At 38.2% G+C, this 21,861-nt stretch overlaps 1 protein-coding gene across 3 annotated transcripts in view; it reads left to right on the forward strand.

The window, feature by feature from the left end:
• The window catches only part of UBR2 (ubiquitin protein ligase E3 component n-recognin 2), a 165,647-nt gene extending 147,486 nt beyond the window's left edge, over nt 1–18,161 (forward strand). For all 3 annotated transcript variants that reach the window (XM_077161818.1, XM_077161817.1, XM_077161819.1), the window contains exons 37-47: nt 11–107; nt 322–389; nt 1,531–1,666; nt 2,252–2,342; nt 2,581–2,711; nt 3,580–3,688; nt 4,433–4,489; nt 10,996–11,073; nt 12,046–12,216; nt 13,627–13,728; nt 14,992–18,161. In XM_077161818.1, the coding sequence (XP_077017933.1) occupies nt 11–107; nt 322–389; nt 1,531–1,666; nt 2,252–2,342; nt 2,581–2,711; nt 3,580–3,688; nt 4,433–4,489; nt 10,996–11,073; nt 12,046–12,216; nt 13,627–13,728; nt 14,992–15,133 (1,182 nt within the window). In that variant the 3' untranslated portion in view covers nt 15,134–18,161. The remainder of the gene's footprint in view (nt 1–10; nt 108–321; nt 390–1,530; nt 1,667–2,251; nt 2,343–2,580; nt 2,712–3,579; nt 3,689–4,432; nt 4,490–10,995; nt 11,074–12,045; nt 12,217–13,626; nt 13,729–14,991) is intronic.
• Nucleotides 18,162–21,861: the final 3,700 nt, after the last annotated feature.

A 21,861-nucleotide genomic window follows, 5' to 3' on the forward strand; every position in this document is an offset into this window, starting at 1 on the left:
CTTATTTCAGGATGACTGTCTAAGGTCACTCACAAGATTTGCAGCAGCGCATTGGACAGTTGCTTCACTTTCAGTGGTGCAAGGACACTTTTGTAAACTTTTTGCATGTGAGTATCAAAACATTTACCATATATGTTGTAATTTCTCATCCTCTGTGACTCTGAATGGGAGTTCTCTCCATTATAAAGGAAATACTTAGTGATGCCATTTCTTATCTTACAAAAAAAGATAATCTAAACTAGATTATATACATTTTTAAAATAATTTAATACTTAAGTTGGCCTATGAAATGTACTAATGTATTTCTTTTTAAATATTTAGCCTTGGTGCCTAACAAGAACCATGAAGATCTTCCGTGCATATTAGATATCGACGTGTTTCATTTATTGGTGGGTGTTTTACAACTTGTTTATGAAGTTTTCTTTGTCTCTCTACATAACTTTACCATAGCCTTGGTGAGTAATGTGGAGACAAATAGGAGAAATTATCATGTGAAGTACTGTTACCATTTTCTGAGAAGCCTCAGAAAAAAGTATTAAGAGACTTAATTGAGAAACTCAACATGGGTGTTAAGACAGTTAAATTCTAATCCTCCCTGTTTTATTTTGCTTTGTGGCTGAGGTTGGTAATTTTACTTCTTGCTTTTTGCCTATAAGAAGGTAAAAGAACACCAGCAATGTCAGGGCCTCTGTTGGCCCATATAGTGTCTTTGTGCATTTTTAAAAAGCAGAGCAGATACAGTCCTGTAGTCACACTACTTAGCAGCAAACAGTTTCGGTGTATGATTTAAGGAAAGATACGGCTTCTGAGCAGGTGGAGTCTGGCCTGAATTTCAGCCCACCTCAACCCCAAGTGCTATTCCCTTAATTTCTTTGTGCCTCAAATTCTAGACCATTAAATTGGTTAATAACTATCTCATATGATTGTGTGAGAACTCATTGTGATAATTCATGTATAGAACTGAAAGCACTATGAACTTAATAAACATTAGCTGTTATTATTGATCCCATTGCTACTGCTAAAACCACCAGAACTTCCATAAAGGTTAACAGGAAAGCTTGCATTTATTAAGTCTCTGAAGACTTTCCTATAATCTCTTTTTGTCCTTACTTCTTGGCTATTCAGATGTTAAAAATACATGTATTTTATCTCACAAGATTCAGAAATGTTAACTTTCCTGAAGAGCTCATAAGAGGAGGAGCTGAAATTCATGAGTCTAAAACCCATGTTTTTCTACTACTCCCTAAAAAGTTTCCAAGTGCTGTTTTTATTATTGTCTACAGTAAGCTGTGTATAGGGCAACCATTGGATAAATGAAATGATAGTGTCCATCAGAACCCCTTTGACTCTTAAGTAATTTTAAACTTTAAATTTTAAAGACCTAGTGGAATTGCTTGTAAGTATTCTCTTTAACAAAGATTTCTTAAGGGGAGGGGCTGAGTTCATAAGGGAATCACATTAAGAAAATGGAAATATGTTTAGCTGTAAAAGAAAAGGCAATTTGTGTCTGACACTGTTTTTGGTACCTAGGTGGGCTTGGTGCTCGCTTTCCCTGCATTGCAGTGTCAGGATTTTTCAGGAATCAGCCTCGGCACTGGGGACCTTCACATTTTCCATTTGGTTACTGTGGCACACATCGTACAGATCTTACTTACCTCGTGTACAGGTAACTTTCTTTTTTATCAGCTTCTTGATGGAAGTGCTTGAATTTTCTCAATTAATTAAAACGTTTTAGAAAGGTGCTTAGAAAGCATACTATATGAACTATAATTAAGCTGGTTTTTCGATTTATCTTCATGTAAAATGTTTTGAAACAAATCCTCTCGTTAAAATCCCCTAGCAATGAGAGTGTTTTTATATTTTATTTTATAAGTTCATTAATATTTGAGTAGCATGAATGATAAGCTCTTTAGAATTTTAAGTTTTAGAATGTCAGTTTTATTTTAACTTAAGTGTTTGTTAATGACCTTATAGGTTTTGCATTTAAACTTCCTGTTTTTAAACATTTTAAGACAATCGGTTTAGCTGATTTTTACCTTCAGCAAGCTGCTTAGCACCCTGAAGCACACTGGCTTCTTCTTCAAAAGCCACTGATTTCAGTCAAATGGAAGCTGATACACCTGAAGGATTATAATTCTTTGTGTTTTGTGGGAATATTTTCATTATTCATATGAATATATTTGTATGCTTAAAAGTTTTTGACACCACCTCATAGACAAATACTGAGTACTACCATCTCCTTTTTTTCCAGAAGAAGATGGCATGGATCAAGAAAATTCCACCGGTGAAGAAGAATTAGCAGTTCTTGCTTTATATAAAACACTTCGCCAGTATACAGGAAGGTGAGATCTTAATCCTTACCTGATAGGCATTTCTCTAAATATTAGTAGGTAATAACATGAAAAAGGAGTTGTTAAATAACTGTATAACATCCTGTAATTAGGCAACCAGTAGCCGATTAACCCACTCTCCTTAAATGTATGTACATCAGTCCCAAATAGCAGTCATCTCTCTTTTCACAACATACTCTAACTAGAAGGACTTATTAGAATTCCCAATAATTATTTTTCTCTCCCTCAGTGCCTTGAAAGAAATAAACTCAGGCTGGCATCTGTGGAGGAGTGTCAAAGCTGGAATCATGCCGTTCTTGAAATGTTCCGCCTTGTTTTTTCATTACTTAAATGGAGTTCCTTCCCCATCTGAGCTTGAAGGTAATTTCTCTTTTCTCTTAAAGTGCAAGAATTGTTTATAGTCTTCCACTCCAAAAGTTTAGAATGAAGGTGACTTGCAAAAATGAAAACCGATTAAAAGATTAGACTGTAGCTAATTGACAGTGATAATATACACATAGAATAAAAGGCATATATATATATATATGTATATATGTTTGATTTTATATGGAATTAGTAAATGTAATTTTGAAGAGGTATTTTTTTGAAACATCTATGACATTATAAAACTTGAAATACCCATAATTGCACATGAATCCAATTTTGATGCGGAAATTGATTAGCTCTTTCATGGTTTTTTTCTGTATTCTCATTCATTTCATAAAAGGGATGTAAAGGTAAACTTGAAGTGTATTGTATCTCATAGTACCTGGCACATCATAAGGTGCCCACGTGTCTTTCTGAAAGATGTTCGCACATCCAGAATAGTTTAGGCTCCCCAGCTATTTTCAGTGATGATTTGCTCAGTGCTTAAATCCATCTCTCATGGTAAAACTATCCTTATATTTCTGTGCTTTCCAGAGCACCCATTCGTTAATTTTTTCATCTAACATTCACCCCATGAAGTAAATGATGCCAGTATACATGTGTATATATACCATTTTACAAATGATAAAGCTGAGATGCCAAGAAATAGTGACTAGTTTGGGGTAGTGGTCACCTGACTCCACTTTATCCATTTTGTCATTTTACATATATCCCTGTCCTGTGTTATATTGTTAAGCTGTATACCTAGCAAATTTAAACTCTCATCATATTTTTTTTAAGCTCTGCTATTGCTTGCTCCCATGCTGGATCTACTCTTAGTTGTTATGAGTATTATACTTTTCTTATTCTTCTCCATTTGCAGCTACTGGAACAAGCCATTTTGAACATTTATGTCACTATCTTTCTCTACCAAACAACCTCATTTGCCTTTTTCAAGAAAACAGTGAAATGGTGAATTCACTGATTGAAAGGTAATGATTACACACTCTTCTTCGTTATATTGATAATTAACACAGAACCAAATTTTATCACGTATATAGCAAAAATCTCAAATAGTGATCCTGACAGAATTCAACCCATATAATTCAAACCACACAGTAGGCCTTCTGGGTCTCCGTCTGTGGTACAGTTTTTGCCAAGCTAGTGAATTGCATATACAGATTTACATGAAAGAAGAGTAGTGATATAAATGTTTATTTCTTTATGTTGAACTTACTTGTTGGGGCTTTGTTGCATAGATCTTTGAAGCTGAAAGAAATCTTCAGGGTGATATAATCTAGTACCCTCACTTTATATTTGAGAAAGTGGAAACCTAGAGAAATTGACCTAAGTATCATATTAAATTAGTGACAGAGTTAAGGTTAAAACATGGATAATAGTCTAACTCCACATAATATGAGTTTGTCATTAATTTAGACAGGTCTTTCCAGAGTGTCCAAATTAACAGAGTTTTAGTATATGTTGCTGTTAACTACTATCTTGAACATTCTGGCTTTTGGAAAACCACAGGTCATCTTCTGATTTTAAAAGTTGCAGGTAAAATATGTTATTTCTCCAAGCTTCTTTTTGTGAGGTAGATATATCATATTAAGTCATGACAAGTATTTCTTTCTTGTTGGATTTAGAGGGAAAAAAATTCTAGTTCTATAAAAAATTCTAATTTTTATTTTAAAACTAAAAATGTTTTGTGTTTTCTCCCATTGTTTACATTAAAGTTGGTGTCATAACAGTGAAGTTAAAAGATATCTAGAAGGTCAAAGAGATGCTATAAGGTAAGTCAAAGATTGTTAAAGATCAGGTTGAGGGCAGAGAGGATGTAAGGTATGTAAGGTATTCCTTCAATAGTGAATTCTTGTCCTCATACTTTCTTCTTATTCAAATGAAACTGTAAGTTTTATAAAATAATCAGAATTATGAATACAAATATACTATAGTATATTATTCCTGGCAGAGGAAGAAGATAAAATTATGTTTTAGATTATTGCTTTAAAAGAAAAACATAGATCTTTTTCTAAGTTTTTCTTAGCTCTTTTTTCCCTTTTTAGAGAAAATTTCCAACTATACAAAAGTGAAAAGAATATAATGAGACCCTGTGTACCTGTCACTCAAATTTAGTAAATATCAATCATTTTTATTTTTATTTTTTCAGTATATTTATTTGAACCAAGATCCAAGTAAGGTCCAATATATGGCAATTAATTGATATGTCTTTTAAGGGTCTTTTAATTATAGGTTTCTTTTCTTATGTATTTGTTGAAGAAGAGGGGTCATTTTTCCTATAGAGATTTTCATAGGCTGGATTTTTCTGAATATGTCCTCTTGGATTTGTCATTTAACATGTTCTTCTAACAGCTGTTTCCTATAATTAGCTTTTGGGGGCTTGATTAGGTTCAGATTCAAGTTCAGTTTTTGTTTAGTTCTCAGTAATACTTTTAGGTGGTATGTGTGCTTTCGTAAGAGGCACATATGATATCTGATCATCTCTTTTCATGGTAGAAGACTTTGATAATTGTTGCAATTCCTTTGTCGCATTAGTGATTGCAAAATGATATGTTAATTATATCATTCCTTTGTTTATTAGCAGAAATAGTTTCTCTATAAAAATTAACGGGCGGGTCACAGTGGCTCAGCGGCAAGAACGCTTGCCTGCCATGCCAGAGGACCCGGGTTCGATTCCCGGTGCCTGCCCATGTTAAAAAAAAAAAAATTAACTTTCTCAGTGGTAAGGTAAGTAGAATGCTTACCTTCCATGTGGGAAACCCGGGTTCGATTCTCAGACCATGCACCAAAAAAAAAAGAAAAAAAACACTTTCCCTCAACTCTTTAGTCATCCTGAAATACAGTTTGTTTGGAGTAGGCATGATAAATTCTTTATTCTTTCCCTTTATTTAGCAATTTTCAAAATAAAGACTTTGGTTTCCTATCCTCTTCCAAAGGTCACCTGTGAGTTTGAGACCTTTTTGGTTTTGTTTTGTTTATTTTGTATCATATGAACTTATTATGTTTGTGTTTCCATCCATTGCAGTTATTGTTTTTACTGATACTTAAATTGCCCCATCTTTGGCCTGTGGGTGTCCTTAAGTCCTTTTGATCCTCATAATCTTTAAGCACTTCTTTGCTTTCCGCTATGACCAGTTGTTCCAGGTTCCGTGGAAATGCATCTGTACCCATTCAAGGTGGGTCTTAATCCACTTACTAGAGTCCTTTCAGATGGAACCATTTGGGAAAAGCTCAGAGCTGACACAGAACAGAGATATTTGGAGAGGCAAAAAAAAAAGTGCCCCCGGGGAAGCTGTTTGAAACCAGAAGCCAGAAGATCAGCAGATACCAGCCATGCGCCTTCCCAGCTGACAGAAGTATTCTGGATGCTACTAGCCTTTCTTGAGTCAAGGTATCTTTCTCTGGATGCCTTAGTTTGGACATTTTGATGGCCTTAGAACTGAAAACTTATAACTTACTGAATCCTCTTTATAAAAGCTAACCCGTTTCTGGTATTTGCATTCTAGCAGCATTAACACACTAAAACAAGACTTTACTACAGAATCTGAAAAAAGCTAATATAAAAGGAATGAAGAATGGTGCAAGGTGGAGGAGGAGCTTACACATGAATATGTGTCTTTTTTACATACAAGGAAAACTAAAAAGTTAGTTATCTAGATGAAAGAGAGAAATGTAGTTGGGGTTGGAGAGTACAGGGATGGAAGCTTGATTTCACCATTAACCAAGTAAATATTTCAATAATTTATAAAACAAAACTAGGAAAAAAGGCAATATATCAAAATAAAAAGCCACATTAAACAAATAAACATACTATGTATCCAGCTGGTGACCTAACCATACAGAGAAAAACCATTTCAAGCATCTTTAAGCAGTTATTTGATGGCAAATCCCTAGTGGGATATACTAAAAAAAAAATCTTTTTTAGTAATACTATTGCTGACATTATATTTTGAAGTATAGGACAAATCAAATAAATAATTATATTAATGCCGTTAGGAACTAAAGATTTTCATCATAAATAAAAAAGAGATAGATATAAAATCAAAGAAATAAAAATCCCATAATTCTAAATTTGAATTGGACATTACAGTATACAATCAAGATGTATTTCATCTGAAAAAAAAAAAATTCCTGGCTCTGTCCACTGAAAAGATCAGGAAACAATGACCTCTAGTTACAACATGCGTTCTGCTGCCTGGGTGGGATCTTTTTATTTTCTAATTGTTACTTTTAAAAAGGGATTTTATTAAGTTGTAAATTTACAGTTCTAAGCCTACAAAAATGTCCAAACTAAGGCATCTAGGAAAATATATCTTAATTCAAGGATGGCTGATGGGCTGGAACACCTCTGTCAGCTGAGAAGTCACATGGGAGGCATCTGCTGGTTCTTTGCTCCTGGGCTCCATTGCTTTTAGCCTCTGTTCCTGTGGGGGTCCCTCATTTTGCTTCTCTGGGGCTGGCTTTCATCTCTTGGCTCCCCTTGGTTCTCTCCAGATTCTGGCTTGCTTATTATCTCATGGTGACATCTGCTGGGCTTGGAGCATCTCTAGACATTCTTGTTTCTGTTCTCTGTAGCAACTGTTCTCCAGTCATCTCTGTTGACTCTCAAGTTTCTGTCAGCTTTGTCTCTCTCCAAAATGTTTCTCCCTTTAAAGGACTCCAGTACACTAGTTAAGAACCACCCTGAGTGGGTGAAGTCACATCTCCATCTAATCAGAAAGCCACACCCACAACTGGGTTCCTCCCATCTCTGTGGAAATAATTTAGTCATAAGTTCCCACACTACAATATTAAATCAGGATTAAAAGAAATGGCTGCCCCCACAAGATTGGATCGGGATTAAAACATGGCTTTTCTGGGGTACATAACATTTTCAGAACAGCACAATCCACTCTCTGGACCCCCAAAAAAGCATGTTTTTTCCACATAAAAAATGCATTCACCCCATCACAATACCACAAAGTCTTAAAACATTTCAGTAACGATACAAATACAATACAAAGTTAAAATCAGTACAGAATTTCATCAAAGTCTGTCCTAAGGCAAAAAAATTTTCCTCTGGCTCTGGACCTATAAAACTGAGAACAAGTTATCTGCTGTTGCCAGTATACAAAGGAAGGACAGTCATAGGATGAATGTTCCCATTTCCATAGAGAGAAATTGTAAGAAACACAAGGATCACTGGACCTAAACAGTTCTGGAAGTCTGCGGGACAAACTCCATTAGATTTCAAAGTCTGAGAGTCATTTATCATCCTTGGGGGCAGTCCCACCTTTTCCAAGTGCTTATTACACAGTGGCCCTGTTCTCTCCAAAAATGCTGGGGTGAGAGTTGCAACCTTGGAGAACTTTGGGGAAGAGCATTTTTTTTCTCAGTTCTAGCCTCTCAAAGCATAGGGGCAGCTTCCCGGTTCTCTGCCATCTCTAAGGCCCTGGCTCAACCCTCTCAGAATAAAGGGGTTGCAAGGCGCTCCTTAATCCCCAAGGAATGTGCTCCACCTTCTCCAAAGCCTGAGGTGGCAATACTTTTCCACCCTCTCACTGCTTCCAAGGCAAACTCACCCTTTCTACATGAATGGGTGAGTCTACTCTCCTGGCCCAAAATTTCTTGGCTTCAGACCTTAGCTTAGTAATTTTTCCTTCAATTTATCCCTTTTGTGTCCCTTTTGGTTCACACTGGCAGTTCTGTACATACAGGTCTCACAATAAACTTGTCAATTTTCTGTGCAGTGTACATGGATCACACCTATCACATAGGTGTGATCATATAATAGGACCTTCCATAAATCCTTTCTGGATAATTCCATTTCCAGTGCTAGCTTTTTCTGAAATGGCTGACCAGTTCCTTGTTTGGTTAAATCCCATGTGAGGCACTATTCTCTGGTATATCCCTTTCTGGAAGCCCAGAATTTTCCAGAACATCAAGTTTGGTTTCTTTGTACCCAAGGGTCTAGTTCTGAGCTTATCTCTCTCCTGTCACATTTTAGTTTAAGCTGCAAGGATAAGCCAGGCTGCATTTTCCATATTTAGTTTTGAAGGCTCTTCTGCTAAGTATCTAAATTCATCACTCTCAAATTCTGCCTTCCATCCAACACCAGCACATAATTTTGCTGAATTCTCTGACACTGTAAAACAAGGATTGTTTTCCTTCCAGTTTGCAATAACACATGCGTCATTTTTGTCTAAGGCCTCATCAGAGGTATCTTTAGAGTCCACATTTCTACCAACAACCTGTTCAAACATTCCAGGCCTTCTCTGTTCATCTCCTCACAATTCCTCCAGGATCTTCCCCATCCATGTAAAAAGCTATTGCAACTTATTTGGTATTTGCAAACTGCAGCCACCTGTTGGGTAGCTGATGGCTGGGGGTAAGCGGCCGTACTGAGTTAGTCACACAGCACACAGCACACGACTCAGACAACCCTCAGGGGTGAGTGGAAGGCGTCCGCGTTATTGAGGAAGTGCACAGGCTTATATAGGCTGGGAGCATGCAGGGACACATGTCGGATGGGGATTGGTGGCCGTTGTTGCTAGGGTACAGGGCAGATTTCTGGGATTGATCACTGTTGTTGCTAGGGCGGAGGGCAGATTTAAGGTTTGTGCTTTTGGCGCGAACCACCGCCAGTTCCCAGAAGAAAGCTGGTCGCAGGCTAGGCCATTTTGTGTTGCCTTGCATCAGCCACAGCAGCCATGTTGGCAATATTTTATGGCTTCTCCATCAGCCACCCACTTCTCTAGTACCAAAATCTGCTTTACTTTGCAAATGCTGCTAGAATGCAGTATACCAGAAATGAGTTGGCTTTTATAAAGGAGACTTATTAAGTTACCAAATTTACAGTTCTACAGCCATAAAAATGTCTAAACTAAGGCAAGAAAAATCCCTTGAAAAATTCCTTCACTCAGGAAAGCCAATGGTGTCCAGAACACCTCTGTCAGTGGGAAGTCACATGGCTGATATCTTCTGGTCCTTTGGCTTCTGGTTTCAAACAGCTTCCTCAGGAACATTTTCTTTCTTCACCTCCAAACATCTCTTTCTGTATCAGTTCTGAGCTTTTTCCATAAGGGTTCCCTTGTAAAAGGACTGTAGTAAGTGGATTAAGACCCACCTTGAATGAGTGGAGACACATCTCCATGGAAACCACCTTATCAAAAGATCCCATGCAACAATAGGTCAGCCCCCACAAGATTGGATTATGATAAAGAATATGGATTTTCAAACCAATACAGATACTCTATATTGGGTGATAACAAATGTGTTTCATCCCTTTGGTTCTGGCAAATGCATCATTCACAAAAGTCAGTAAATTAAAAGAGATTAACCCTTCTATTTCTTTGCTTTTACAAACATCCTACCCTAATTCCAGAGATTGTAACCCCCAGTTTTATTAATTTGAAATATATGAAATTCCACTTCTTACGTCAGAAATAGTTGAGTATCAGCAGTCTCATAATATGGTTCAGTCCTATGGCCAGAAAGTTCTTATTTTGTGAAACAGCAGTTCTCAACTTGCAGTATACATCAGCATAATTTGAGGAACTTTTACAAAATACTCGGGCCCTTACCTATCAAATCCAGTTTCTCTGAAATTGAGGTCCCAGCATGATATCCCTCAAAAATTCCCCCCACTAATTCTGGTATGCAACCCTTATTAAGAACCTACTATCTAAAGTAATTCCCCCTTGGTTTAAATTCATTTGTTGTAGTAGTTGAAGCAGTGAAAGGCCACACAACATTGTAACGCTGGGCAGGTGTGTGCACATGGAAGTGCTTGCCACCAAATACTAGATGGATTTGGAACCCAAATTTTGTCTGAATTAACTTGTTACAGAATCAAAGTCACCTGGTAGATCTAATTTTTTAAAAATCTATTTATTATGCCTTCCTTCCTTTCATTTGTTTCTACCTTAGCATGACCCCAGTGAGCCTGCATGTCCCCTCTGTCTTCTGTCACCTCAGTAATGTGGTTGGCTTGGCATCACTTTGTTGTTTAGGTAGAAGCCCAGAGATGAGTGTCCTCTTCTGCCCCTCTCTTCCTTCCCAGAGCTACCAAATTTTCACTTAAATGGGACAAATACTAAGCACCGTCACTATTGACCTGATAATTTATTCTGAGCTGTTTAAGTAAAAATGTGAACCTAAAGCCCAGTGTCATTTAAGAATGCTATGTGGTAGTACATGATCATTCAGATTCTGATTCTTCCTTTATTTGTTTTGACTAAATTGAGTTATCCTGTCATTATAATATGACCTCATGTTAATTGGTTCTTTTTCCTTTTAGCTATCCAAGAGAACCTAACAAACTAATAGACCTTCCAGAGGATTACAGCAGCCTCATTAATCAAGCATCTAATTTCTCGTAAGTTTAGATATTACAGTATTGAGTAGTGCCTACTACTGGAAATATCCACACACTTCTCTCCCTAGAATTTGAGAGACTTTTTGTTGTTCTTTGTTTTAATTGGGTAGAGAAATAATAACATCAGTAGTTGGTAGTACTTTACACTGCCTAACTTGTAAAAAAAAAATAAGAGGGGTAGGGGGGGTAGTTTGATTCATGAAGGATTACCTGGATGACAGTTTGTACTTTAAAATAATAAGAGCCCTTCACAGTTTTTAATAAATTATTAAATATTTGACATATGAGCAACATTAAGAATAATACAGCAAGTGCTTGTGCACCCAAAACCTAGTGTAAGAAAGAAAACATTACCTAGATAGTTGAAGCTCCCTGTGGATCCCTTCTCAGGTGCATCCTCCCCCTTTCCCCTGCAGAGATTTTACTGTTCTAAATGGGTGTTGGGCATTCCTGTGCATTTATACCTTAACTATATATCTTTATACTGATACGCAGCATTATTTTGCATGTTTTAAGCTTTCTTTAAATGGCATTGTACTGTGCATATTCTTCAGCTTTTTTTCACTCATTGTTTGTAAGATTCATCCATGTAGAGCATTAACTTTATTTCTTTTAGTTTGTTTTTGTTTTTTGTTTTTTTGTGCTTTTTGGCACATTAACTTTAATTCATTGATATTTTTCTATGGTATAGTTTTTCATTACATGGCAGTAACAGTTTATTTCTCTTTTATCTTATTAATGACTGAGTGTTTTCAGTTTGGGTCTCTTAAAAACAATGCTTCTATAAATATCATTGTGCATATTTTTTTGTGTGTATGTACATGAGAAGTTCTCTGTTCTACAATAAATTTGCCTGGGCCATATCCAACTTTACCTGACATTGTAGAATTCTTTTCTAGAGTGGTTTTACCCCCATCATCTATTTAAGCCACTCTTTTAGAGAAATGACTTGTTTTCCTTTGTTCCATGGAGGTGCCCCAAATCAGGTGGTGATAAAAGCAGAGCCCCAACTCTGTGCCTTGTGTGTGGAACCCTGCTGTGCTCTCAGAGCTACTGCTGTCAGACTGAACTGGAAGGGGAGGATGTAGGAGCCTGCACAGCTCATACCTACTCCTGTGGCTCTGGGGTGGGCATCTTCCTGAGGTAAGACCCTACAGCGAGTTTTTTAGCTTTGGATCTGCCTCAGTACATGCCTGGTAAGGTGGTGAACAAGACCACTGTTCTTTGTGTTTTGTTTATTTGGAGAACATGGAGAGCCTTGTCTCTTCACATCTCATATTTGGCTTGTGCTGACTCTGTATTCCCACTTATATCCCTGATTTTCTACCCTAATCCAGTTAGAATTCCCCTTCTGTTGTATCCTCATGGTTTTTGGATTTTACCTCTTATTCATGCATGTCACAGGTTGGCATACAGTTGTATGCATTCAACAATGTGCAACAAATATTTATTTGCTACTTGATATGTACTGGGCATTGAGAATGCAGTAGTCATCAAAGCAGACAAGACCTCTTGCCTTCGTGGAGCTCATTAGCCTAGTGGGGGAGACAGAAAGTAAGGTTGGTAAGAAAGATAAGCATTCTAGTATGTTAGTGATATATGCTAAGGAAAAATTAAACAGGAAGAAGAATATGAAATGGTACCTAAGGGTGTTGAATTTTAGATAGGAAACCAGGGAAGGCTCACTGATAAGATGACTTTTGAGTAAAGACCTAAAGAAAAGAGGGAAATTGTTTCAGAAAGGGAACAGTAAGGAGCCTAGTGTCGCTGGATTGGTTGTGTACAAGGGGGAAAGTAATGGGGCCTGGTGTGTCCTAGTAAGATCTCTGAGCAAAATGAAAACCACCTCAGAGTTTTGAGCAGAAAAGTGACATGAGTTTAGTGTTTCTGGGGCATACAGTAATCATATCTTAATATCTTAGTATCCCAAGCGCCTGACAATTTCTTGTGGGTCATAGGTTCTTGATAAAGGGTTATTGAATTAAACTGAATTATTAATTTAAAAAAAAAAGGGCAGGCAATATCTCAAAGGGATCAGAGAACAAATGTTTAAATAGCCCTTAGAAGACAGGTAAAAATAGCATTTTTTCTGTGTCTGGCATGTTTCTAGATTCTTTTGGTCATATACAAAGTGAGCCTTATGTCTCAAGTCAATCTAATTCACAATGTCTGGGCACCATTTTTTAAATGAATAATTTCCTCATATTAGTGGTTAAATTATTACCTATTTTATGTTTAGAAATTTTCTTTTTCACACTTAAGAATATTTTAAGTGCTGTTATCACTTGAGCTACTGATTGCTATTCCTAGGTGTTCTTCCTCATCACTCTATTGATTTACAATATAGTCATTTTTTATTACAATACAGTCATTTTAGTTATTTTGAAAACTTTGGGTAGATGTGTTGATATTTTTAAGTGTCTTTGCTGTAAATGCCAATTCTGGTCTTCCAAATCTGGTTTTACTTATTTTTAAGGCTTTAGTCCATTTAGAACTGAGTCCTAACTTTGATAACCTGTGAATAAATAGTGTTTTTAAATGGTTTCTCTACAGAGTACGGGAATGTCAGGTGCTATTTTTAGCTGGCAAAACCAAAGGCTGTTTTTATGCTCCTCCTTACCTTGATGACTATGGGGAAACTGACCAAGGACTCAGGTAAGGGCCCATCCTGGGGGGCTGGCTTGGCTGACTCTGGGCCTCCAGAGTCCTTCAATACAGGGTAAATGAAAGATGGGCTATGTGGTTCTGAGGTCGGCCCTGCTGACAACCATGGAGGCATAGGTGATCCTGGTAGAGAATGTTGCTCTGTAGGCTCTTTTCAGAGGATGGCACCATGGCTGCCTGGTTTGCATGAGGGCCATCAGGAGAAAGGAGGGAAAAGAATAGGACAGAGTGCAACTTTTTCTATTTATCACTCGTAAGAACTGTTTGAATTGTCTTGTGCCATCTACACCATCAGAACATTACAAAGCTAGCCCATTCTGGCTTGTGTGACTTTATATAGAGAAGACTGATGTTCTTCAAGTGACATGAAAGAGCAAATCAATTTAATTAACTGAGAAGAAATGTTCTTATATTGTTATATAAGAATCTGAGAGACAGAGCACACCGGGCACTATAACAGTTTGTTGAGGCTTAGTCAACTGCCACTTTTGTAGCTTCTATTATATCGTCAGCAAAATGCTAACAGTTCCCTCAAGCATTATTTAAGAACTTTTTTCAGATCATCTGTTGTTCCCCCAAAGAAATGAAAGTTTTCACTTAGATAAAATCGTCCAGCCTAGAGGACAGAAAGTGAAGGCCTGTAAAACAAAGCAAGATAAATAGTGAGCTGCGTCAAGTACTTGCTTAAGAAGTTATGGGCTTTTGCCACTTTCCCATAGCGCTGGAGTGCGGGCTTTGGTAGGAGGAGCTCTGGTTAGAGAATGAAGAATATCAGTGAGCTCTGCACTTGCCCCAGGCGTAAAATCAGCAAAGCCTGTGCTTATGATTAAATTAGAACCCAAAGTTATTCATTTCTGGCTGCTTTCCTTAGACTTTATGACTAAAAGACTTAGCACTCTGAGGAACATTGTTTCTGCTGTAATACTCCTTGCACATTCATCCCCCCTTTTCTTTCACATTTACCAATAAAATGGAGAACGGGTGGGGTAATTTTAGCCTCTCAGCCCAAACCCTCCTGTTTTACCCTCACTTGAGGTAAAGTAGCTTGTGTACCTTTTCCTCTTCTTTTCCACAAACACTTACTCCCGGATTTGAGCTGTTCCTAGCAAAACTTCAGAGCTAAGTTTAACATCCACAGTTGCCTGCCAAAGAGAAAATTTGCAGCAAGTCTAAAGCTAGTAATTTATAATGAAAGGGTTGGGGTGTAATATATAAATAATAGACTGCATCCTGAGTGATATATGTCTTTTCCAGGCGGGGAAATCCTTTACATTTGTGCAAAGAGCGCTTTAAGAAGATTCAGAAGCTCTGGCAGCAGCACAGCATCACAGAGGAGATTGGACATGCACAGGAAGCAAATCAAACGTTTGTTGGCATTGATTGGCAACATTTATAATTTCTTCACTGCCAAAAACATAAACTTTGATTTTTGTAACCCAGCTGGCTTTTCACGAAAGAGAGTAGGAAATAATAAGGTCTACTGAATTTGGAAATAAATTCTTTATTTAAGCATCCCTTCCCAGTTTTATTTTTATAGTTTCTGGCTCTAGTGACTGAACGAAAAATCTTCCATCAGCAGATTCCTTTGTATCATTTGCTGTTTCCCTCCATTTGTAACTTCTCAGGTTTTAGGATCCAGCAAGGCTTCTCTTCCTGGCTCTGAGCATAGCCCCTGGTTTGGCTGTTTCCAATAATCTAAGCCATTTTATATTATCCGTTATAGTGTATTACAGGCCTGAAGCTGATTTGACAGAGGCAGAAAAGAAAGTCTCAAGTCTTTTAGAGTCGCACTTCCCTGTCCTTCTCAATGACTTTCAACACTAGGACTGGGCTGATCTGCCCCTCTGCTGAAGGGATCCTAACTCTTCAGAGCGAAGCAGTTGATTGTAAAGGTGTCCGTCGATTGTGAGAGGATTGAGAGACACTCATGAGTGAGGAGCTTGTGGTGAGGCTGGGACAAGGTGATTTCCTAAGATGCTGGATGGTTTTTCACTGCTGTAGAAGGGTGAATTGTTTTCTTTTTTTTTTTGGTGAGACTTTTTGGCTTTGAGAGAAAAACTCACATTAAAGGGCTTTTTGAAAACTTGATGAATATCCTAACTTTTCAGATGGTAATATTCTCTGGTATCATCTCTAAGACTAAATTGAGAGCGTTATCCATCTAGAATCAAACACAAGCAAAAAAAAATGAAACCAAGACCTAGCATTTTGAGGTTCCCCCATCCCCACATCTGCCAGCATTTCCTGGAATAAATGAATGGCTGCTTACCTGCTGGCTCACTTAGTGCATTCCTGGGACTTCCTGTACAGGCAAGCTTTTTTTTCTTTCTTTTTATACATTGTTCTCTAAGAGGTGCCTTCCTAGAACCATAGTTGCTTAGTAAAACAGCTTAAAACTATTATATACTACATGACCACTCTCACATGGAACACGTGCTTAAATAATAGCAAGAGAGTGATAGCAAATTTAATGGAGGAACAAATTCTGGGCCTCTCTAAAGTAGGTTAAAGGCAAATAATAAGAGGCTCTTGGAGTTTTTTCAACCAATGCAAGAGACCCTTTCACTTAGTTTTCTTTGAACTGCATCTTTAAGTTCCTTGCTACTCATCTATAGATGTCCACTCCCCAGAATACCCAGAAGGAAGGTCAGAAATCCAGACCTTAAGCTAAAATAAGTATGGAAGGTAGTGTGTGAAAGAGCCTCCTCCAAGGTAGTATGCGAAAGAGCCTCCTCCTCTTGGAAGGATGACATGAGCCCTTCTTGCTGAGAGGAAGACCAACAGAAAGAAAATAAATTAAAGTCTAGCTCTCTTCCCCTTTTTTCTGGCCTTTCTCCCTTTTATAAGATCCAATTATTTAGGCTATGGGTAGTATAATAATTTTAATGTTTATTTTGGCCTTTGTCACATTCTAGTAACTTCAGGCTTTTAAGTCCAGCATCTTTTGGCTTTTCTCCCTAGGTTCACCATGCTTAAATTTAAAATTATTAGACCACAGTTTTCCCTCTGTAAGTGAATTATAAACATCTTCACCGAATCATAACAATCCTCCTTCAGGCCTGAATTTCATTCTCTGAAAATGAATCCACTGAAATAGCAACATACACATACTTTTATCTCCTGGTGTTAAGCTAGTTGTCTACCCTACCTAACGAATCATCTTAGTTTTATGATTTGTTCCGCACATATTATGTTTATTGTAGAAATGTTTATATAACATATGCTTTCCATATCAGGGAAAATCATATCTGTTTAATAAATTGGCTATAACTTAACTTGTAAAATTTGGAATGTATCATATGTAAAAAGTTTAAAGATATCCAAATAAATGCTTTAGGTGTTGACATTAGTTTGGGTCAGCCCTCATCGTCTTTCTGTTCTGTTCTGTTTCTCATTCTTAAATGCCACAGAAGTGTCCCCCATGTCACCTTGCTGGGACAAGTAAAGTGGGACATCTTAATTAGCTTGAAATTTAAGATGCTTATATGATTAGTGCCAATTATGGCCATTAGCCAAACCATGTTGACCTTCCCAGAGAAAGCCTGATCATCATTTCACACGATTAAGTTTCATATTGATCATTTATGACAGCTTGTGACCCTTCTGAACCATTATTGACCTCAAATCACAAGAAAACAGGGCACTCAAAGTCTCTCCTACAGCGCCAAGACCTGTCTCCAGATTTAAATGCTTCTTATTTCATCCTTATCTGCTGCTCTCCAGTTCCTTTGTCCTTATACAGTCCCCACACATTTTCTGCTTATAGAAGACCCAAGTATGAAGGAATCACTACTGTATTTATAGGTGAGTCATTACCTATGAGAGTTCTGTCATGCTTTTCAAAACCTCTAAAGCACCAAACTTAAAAAGGGAGCATTTCCATTTGTGCTTCCCCTGCCTCTTGATAATTAATGCTGCTCCCTGGTCTTAATGTCTTCAGTACCAGGACTCCTTGATGTCCCTGACATGCTCCTTGCTCTATCCTACTCTCTTTTTTTTTTAAGTAAGGTTTATTGAGATATATTTTATAAACAGTAAAATTACCCTTTTAAGAGTACAGTTTTATGCATCTTGACAAATACATACAGTTATTTAAGAACCACCACAATCAAGAAATAGAACAGTTCCATTGCTCCAGAAAGTCCCCTCATGCCTCTTTGTAGCTATTTTCTCTCCCGTAGTCCCTGGCAACCACTTATCTTTTTATTTTTGTTTTGCCTTTTCCAGAATGTTACATAAGTGAAATTATATCATGTGCAGCCTTTTTAGTCTGGCTTCTTTCACTAAGAAGAACAATGCATTTGTTACCATCCATGTATTTGTGTTTTTTATTGCTGAGTAGTAGTCCTTTGTTCAGATGTTTGTGCACTCATCACAAGTGGGCAGTTTTTGGTGCCCATAAATAAAACCACTATAAACATTTACATTTTTTGTAAACCTAAGTTTTCATTTCCCTTGGGGAAGTAGCTAGGAGTTGTACTTATACTTAATCTTCCACTCCACATCATCCCTGGAACGCAATATTCTTTAATCTCTGACTTTGCTCTTTGTACCCATCCTCAATTTTGGAGGACAGGATATAATGACATGAGCAATAAGGACTTGATGTTTCCTCCTTTCAAGCACACTTTATAGTCAATGAGAACTGAAAAGACAGCCTCTTCTCTGGACCTCCCTAGTGTCCCACAGACATTCTTTTTCCTAATACATGGAGCTACTGGCCAGTTATTCTGTTGTTGGAGCCATCTTTTCATCCAGTAGCTGATGACTGAAAAGACCTGATTAACCTGGCCCACCCCTGCCCCTGGCTAAGCTGCAAACCTGCTGGCCTGGCATCACATGCAAGTTGCCCAGACAAGGAGGGGCAAAGAAACATGCAGGGCAGGCACCTAATCTTATTAACCCGTATTGAGGTTACTCTGGGTTTATTTGTGGCATTGGTGAAGACCTGCCCCCCACCTCTACCCCAGACCCTGGCCTCAGTGCTCAGTACCTGCCTTTTCTCAGTTCTGGATTTGAAAAATGTCAAGTGGCTATGGGTTCTAGAGCTGAGGCTACAATTTCCAGCTCATCCCTCTTCCTAAATTATCAGAATAAGTAGCCGTTCCCTGCCTCTTCACTATGGAGTGTTTTGAAAATAAAAATCCTAAGGCCCTGTCTTTACCTCTTACCATAACTTTAAAAACTGGCTGAGTATTGTAAGAAATGAGTTTTCACTGACCTAGGAAAGATTGAATGAAGTAAGACATAGGAAAGAACCTAGTACCTTCTGGGCACTGATAGTGGTCAATAGAGATGGGTGGGCAACTCTGCAAGGAAAATTATTACCCTCCCCTCTATGTGGGATATGACTCCCAAGGATGAGCGTGGCCCTGGCACAGTGAGATGCACAACGCCTTCCTGACCAAAAGGGGTAAAAGAAATGTAACAAAATAAGATGTCAGTGGCTAAGAGAGTTCAAATAGAGTTGAGAGGCTCTCCTGAGGGCTACTCTTGTGCACACTTAAGCTAGATATTGCTAATAACCAGGGTTTGCCAAACCCCAACCAAAATTCATTCCTGATAATCCTAAAGAACAGCTAGGGCTCTATCTGAAATTCCACCAAAGTTTCACATACTAAGATTACTTTCCAAAAACTACAACCTCCAGATGGGTTGCTAGGACAAATAAGTTCAGAAACCCAAAGGGGCCAGCATCTCCAAGACTATCAACTAGTTCTATCCCCCATCCCATATTTTCAATACCTCTTGAAAATTAAAGGGCAGAGTTCAAATACTCCTCAAGATTGGGAGAAGGAGGAATTATAACAGAGAAAACAGTATTTAACAAATGAGTCTGACTCCTGAATCATATTGATACTTTTAGTCTCCAGTTTCTTGGAGCAGCTAGAAGGAAAAACCTAAAATGTGGACCTGCAACCCATACCAAACTGAAATCTGTTCCATAACTATTTCTTACAATGAGTGTACTTTAAAATATATGGCTTTTTTGAAAAGATTACAATAATCTTGAAGTCTCAAATAAAACAAGACAGGCTGGTTTTCACTGGCAGCTGTCTGGCTGTCTGAGAAGACCTGCTAAGATGCCAGTAACCCTAAGTTTTTCTGGTAAATAAATTTTATCATAGGATCAACTTGCCCTTGATCTTCCCAAAACTCTCAGATTCTCAGGTTCTTTATGTCTACCCCACAACCTTGTTGTATATAGACTCATATGTCCTTGTTTAGGGAGATCTGTTTTGGCCAGAGCAGGAACAAAAATGGTGTGGAATTTTTGCTTGAATCACTAAATTAAGATTCTCCATATTAAATAAATTCACCTCTTGTCCAAACTAAAAAATGTTGAGGTTATTTGGATAACCTAATGGTAACTGTTCTTGCAAATAAGAAATAGCAAAAGAGAGAAGTGACAGTTGTGCTGTTGAAACAGCTATGCATGCTCATTAACAATGCTTCCTTTGTGTCACTTTTTTTTTTTTTTGAGTAAATGTTAACTTGAATTGATTATCTTATGACACACACTGTTGAAAGGGCTAAGACACTGGTTTAACAAAAGTGATTTCATACCATATAATTTTTAATGTCTATTGTAGCATTGATATCAGCATAGTTACATACATGGGCCTAGAGCAGCATTTACACAATGGGTTTCAGCATTTTTGAGGGAGGGTGGGAGGGCTCAGGGACCCTCATCAGAGGTGTCAGACTCCCATGGCTTTTTCAGTATGGATCATTACTTGGTCTCAAGGAGACTCAAGTATAATTAAACCTGGAACCAAAGTCTGACAGGATGTCAAAACACCTTTGATCTCGTCCTCTTTCTGGAAGAATTAGAGCTCTGGAACATAACCACAGGCAGCACCAGAAGTCTTACTTTCTCCACAATGAAAAGTCTTAGGACAGCAGTGAACTCAAACTTAGTCCAAAGTATCTGTTCCCAAACACCACTGCTTGTCAGAAGCAGAAAGTGGTGGTCCGAGGGCTGTTCCCTACCTGTCTTTGGTCTCCAGCTGCATGGAAATAGGTTATCTTGATTGTTCATCCAACTAGGCAGAATTATGCTGGGCCCTCCTTTCGTTTGGTCACCAAGGACTTGGGATATCAGTAAAATCATTCCTTCCCTGAAAGCCTCAATACTTGTTTTCCTGTGGCAAGTGAAAATCCTTGCAAGTTGCTAGTGAAGGAAAATGGGCCATCTCCTCAAAGAATCTTCAGTGCAGAGGCATTCCAGGAATATTGCTTTGTGTATCTGGGGAAAGAAATGAGAAGCTCCCAGAGGACTCCTCACCTTCCACTGTAGCCATCTAGCGTCCAGGGGTGGGGGTGGGGGTTATCATGGTCACCTGTGTGGGTGTCCCTGAACCCACAAAGGGGCAAGGCCTGTTCTCCAAACGGCAAACTCTTGTCTGATTCTTGCTCCTCTTACACGGAAAGAGCAATCCAACCCAGAGAGACGAGCCAAGGGACAGTACCCTGCACCTTAGACATGGGTGTCACTGGAACCTGCCAACAATCTGACTTCCTTGGCCCTTTCCCTCCTGGTTAAATGGAGACATGCGAATGTGATGAGAAAGCAAGGATCTGGTGAAGGAAAATAATACCATCTTAAAATTCTCTTGATCCAGGGTTGAAGTATTCCTCTCTTGAACCTTCAATGCTTTGAAGAGTCCATTACTCTTAGGAAAGTTTAACTGTCCTCCACCTTCTGCCATTAAACAAACAAAATGGCTGACCTGTCATTCTTGACATTAAAAAATAACTATCATGGCCAGTAGTTTTTCAGACTCCTTTGCTTATGCACCCAGAGATATTTTGCATGTACTGTGAAGCAACTAGGAGCTCATGTCAGGCAAATTCTCAAAAGAGAAGCAGCCCTCAGGAATGGCCAGTAAGCTTAGGGTGTAACTGAATAATGGGCACAGGGTGTAGTCATCTGCTGAGAGGCCCCAACCTTGGAAAAGAATGGAGGAGCTGCCCTGAGTCCACTGTGAGGGCCTATCCTAGGGCAGGGGGCCTGAGCGGGGGCTCATACATATTTTGATTGACTCATTCAACAAATGTTCTCCAAATGTTTTCAAGAACCCTAAACTTTAAATCCCACCAGAAAGAAGTCTCTGTAAGGTG

This window comes from Tamandua tetradactyla, chromosome 5 (assembly GCF_023851605.1).
Source record: "Tamandua tetradactyla isolate mTamTet1 chromosome 5, mTamTet1.pri, whole genome shotgun sequence".
NCBI lineage: Eukaryota > Metazoa > Chordata > Mammalia > Pilosa > Myrmecophagidae > Tamandua > Tamandua tetradactyla.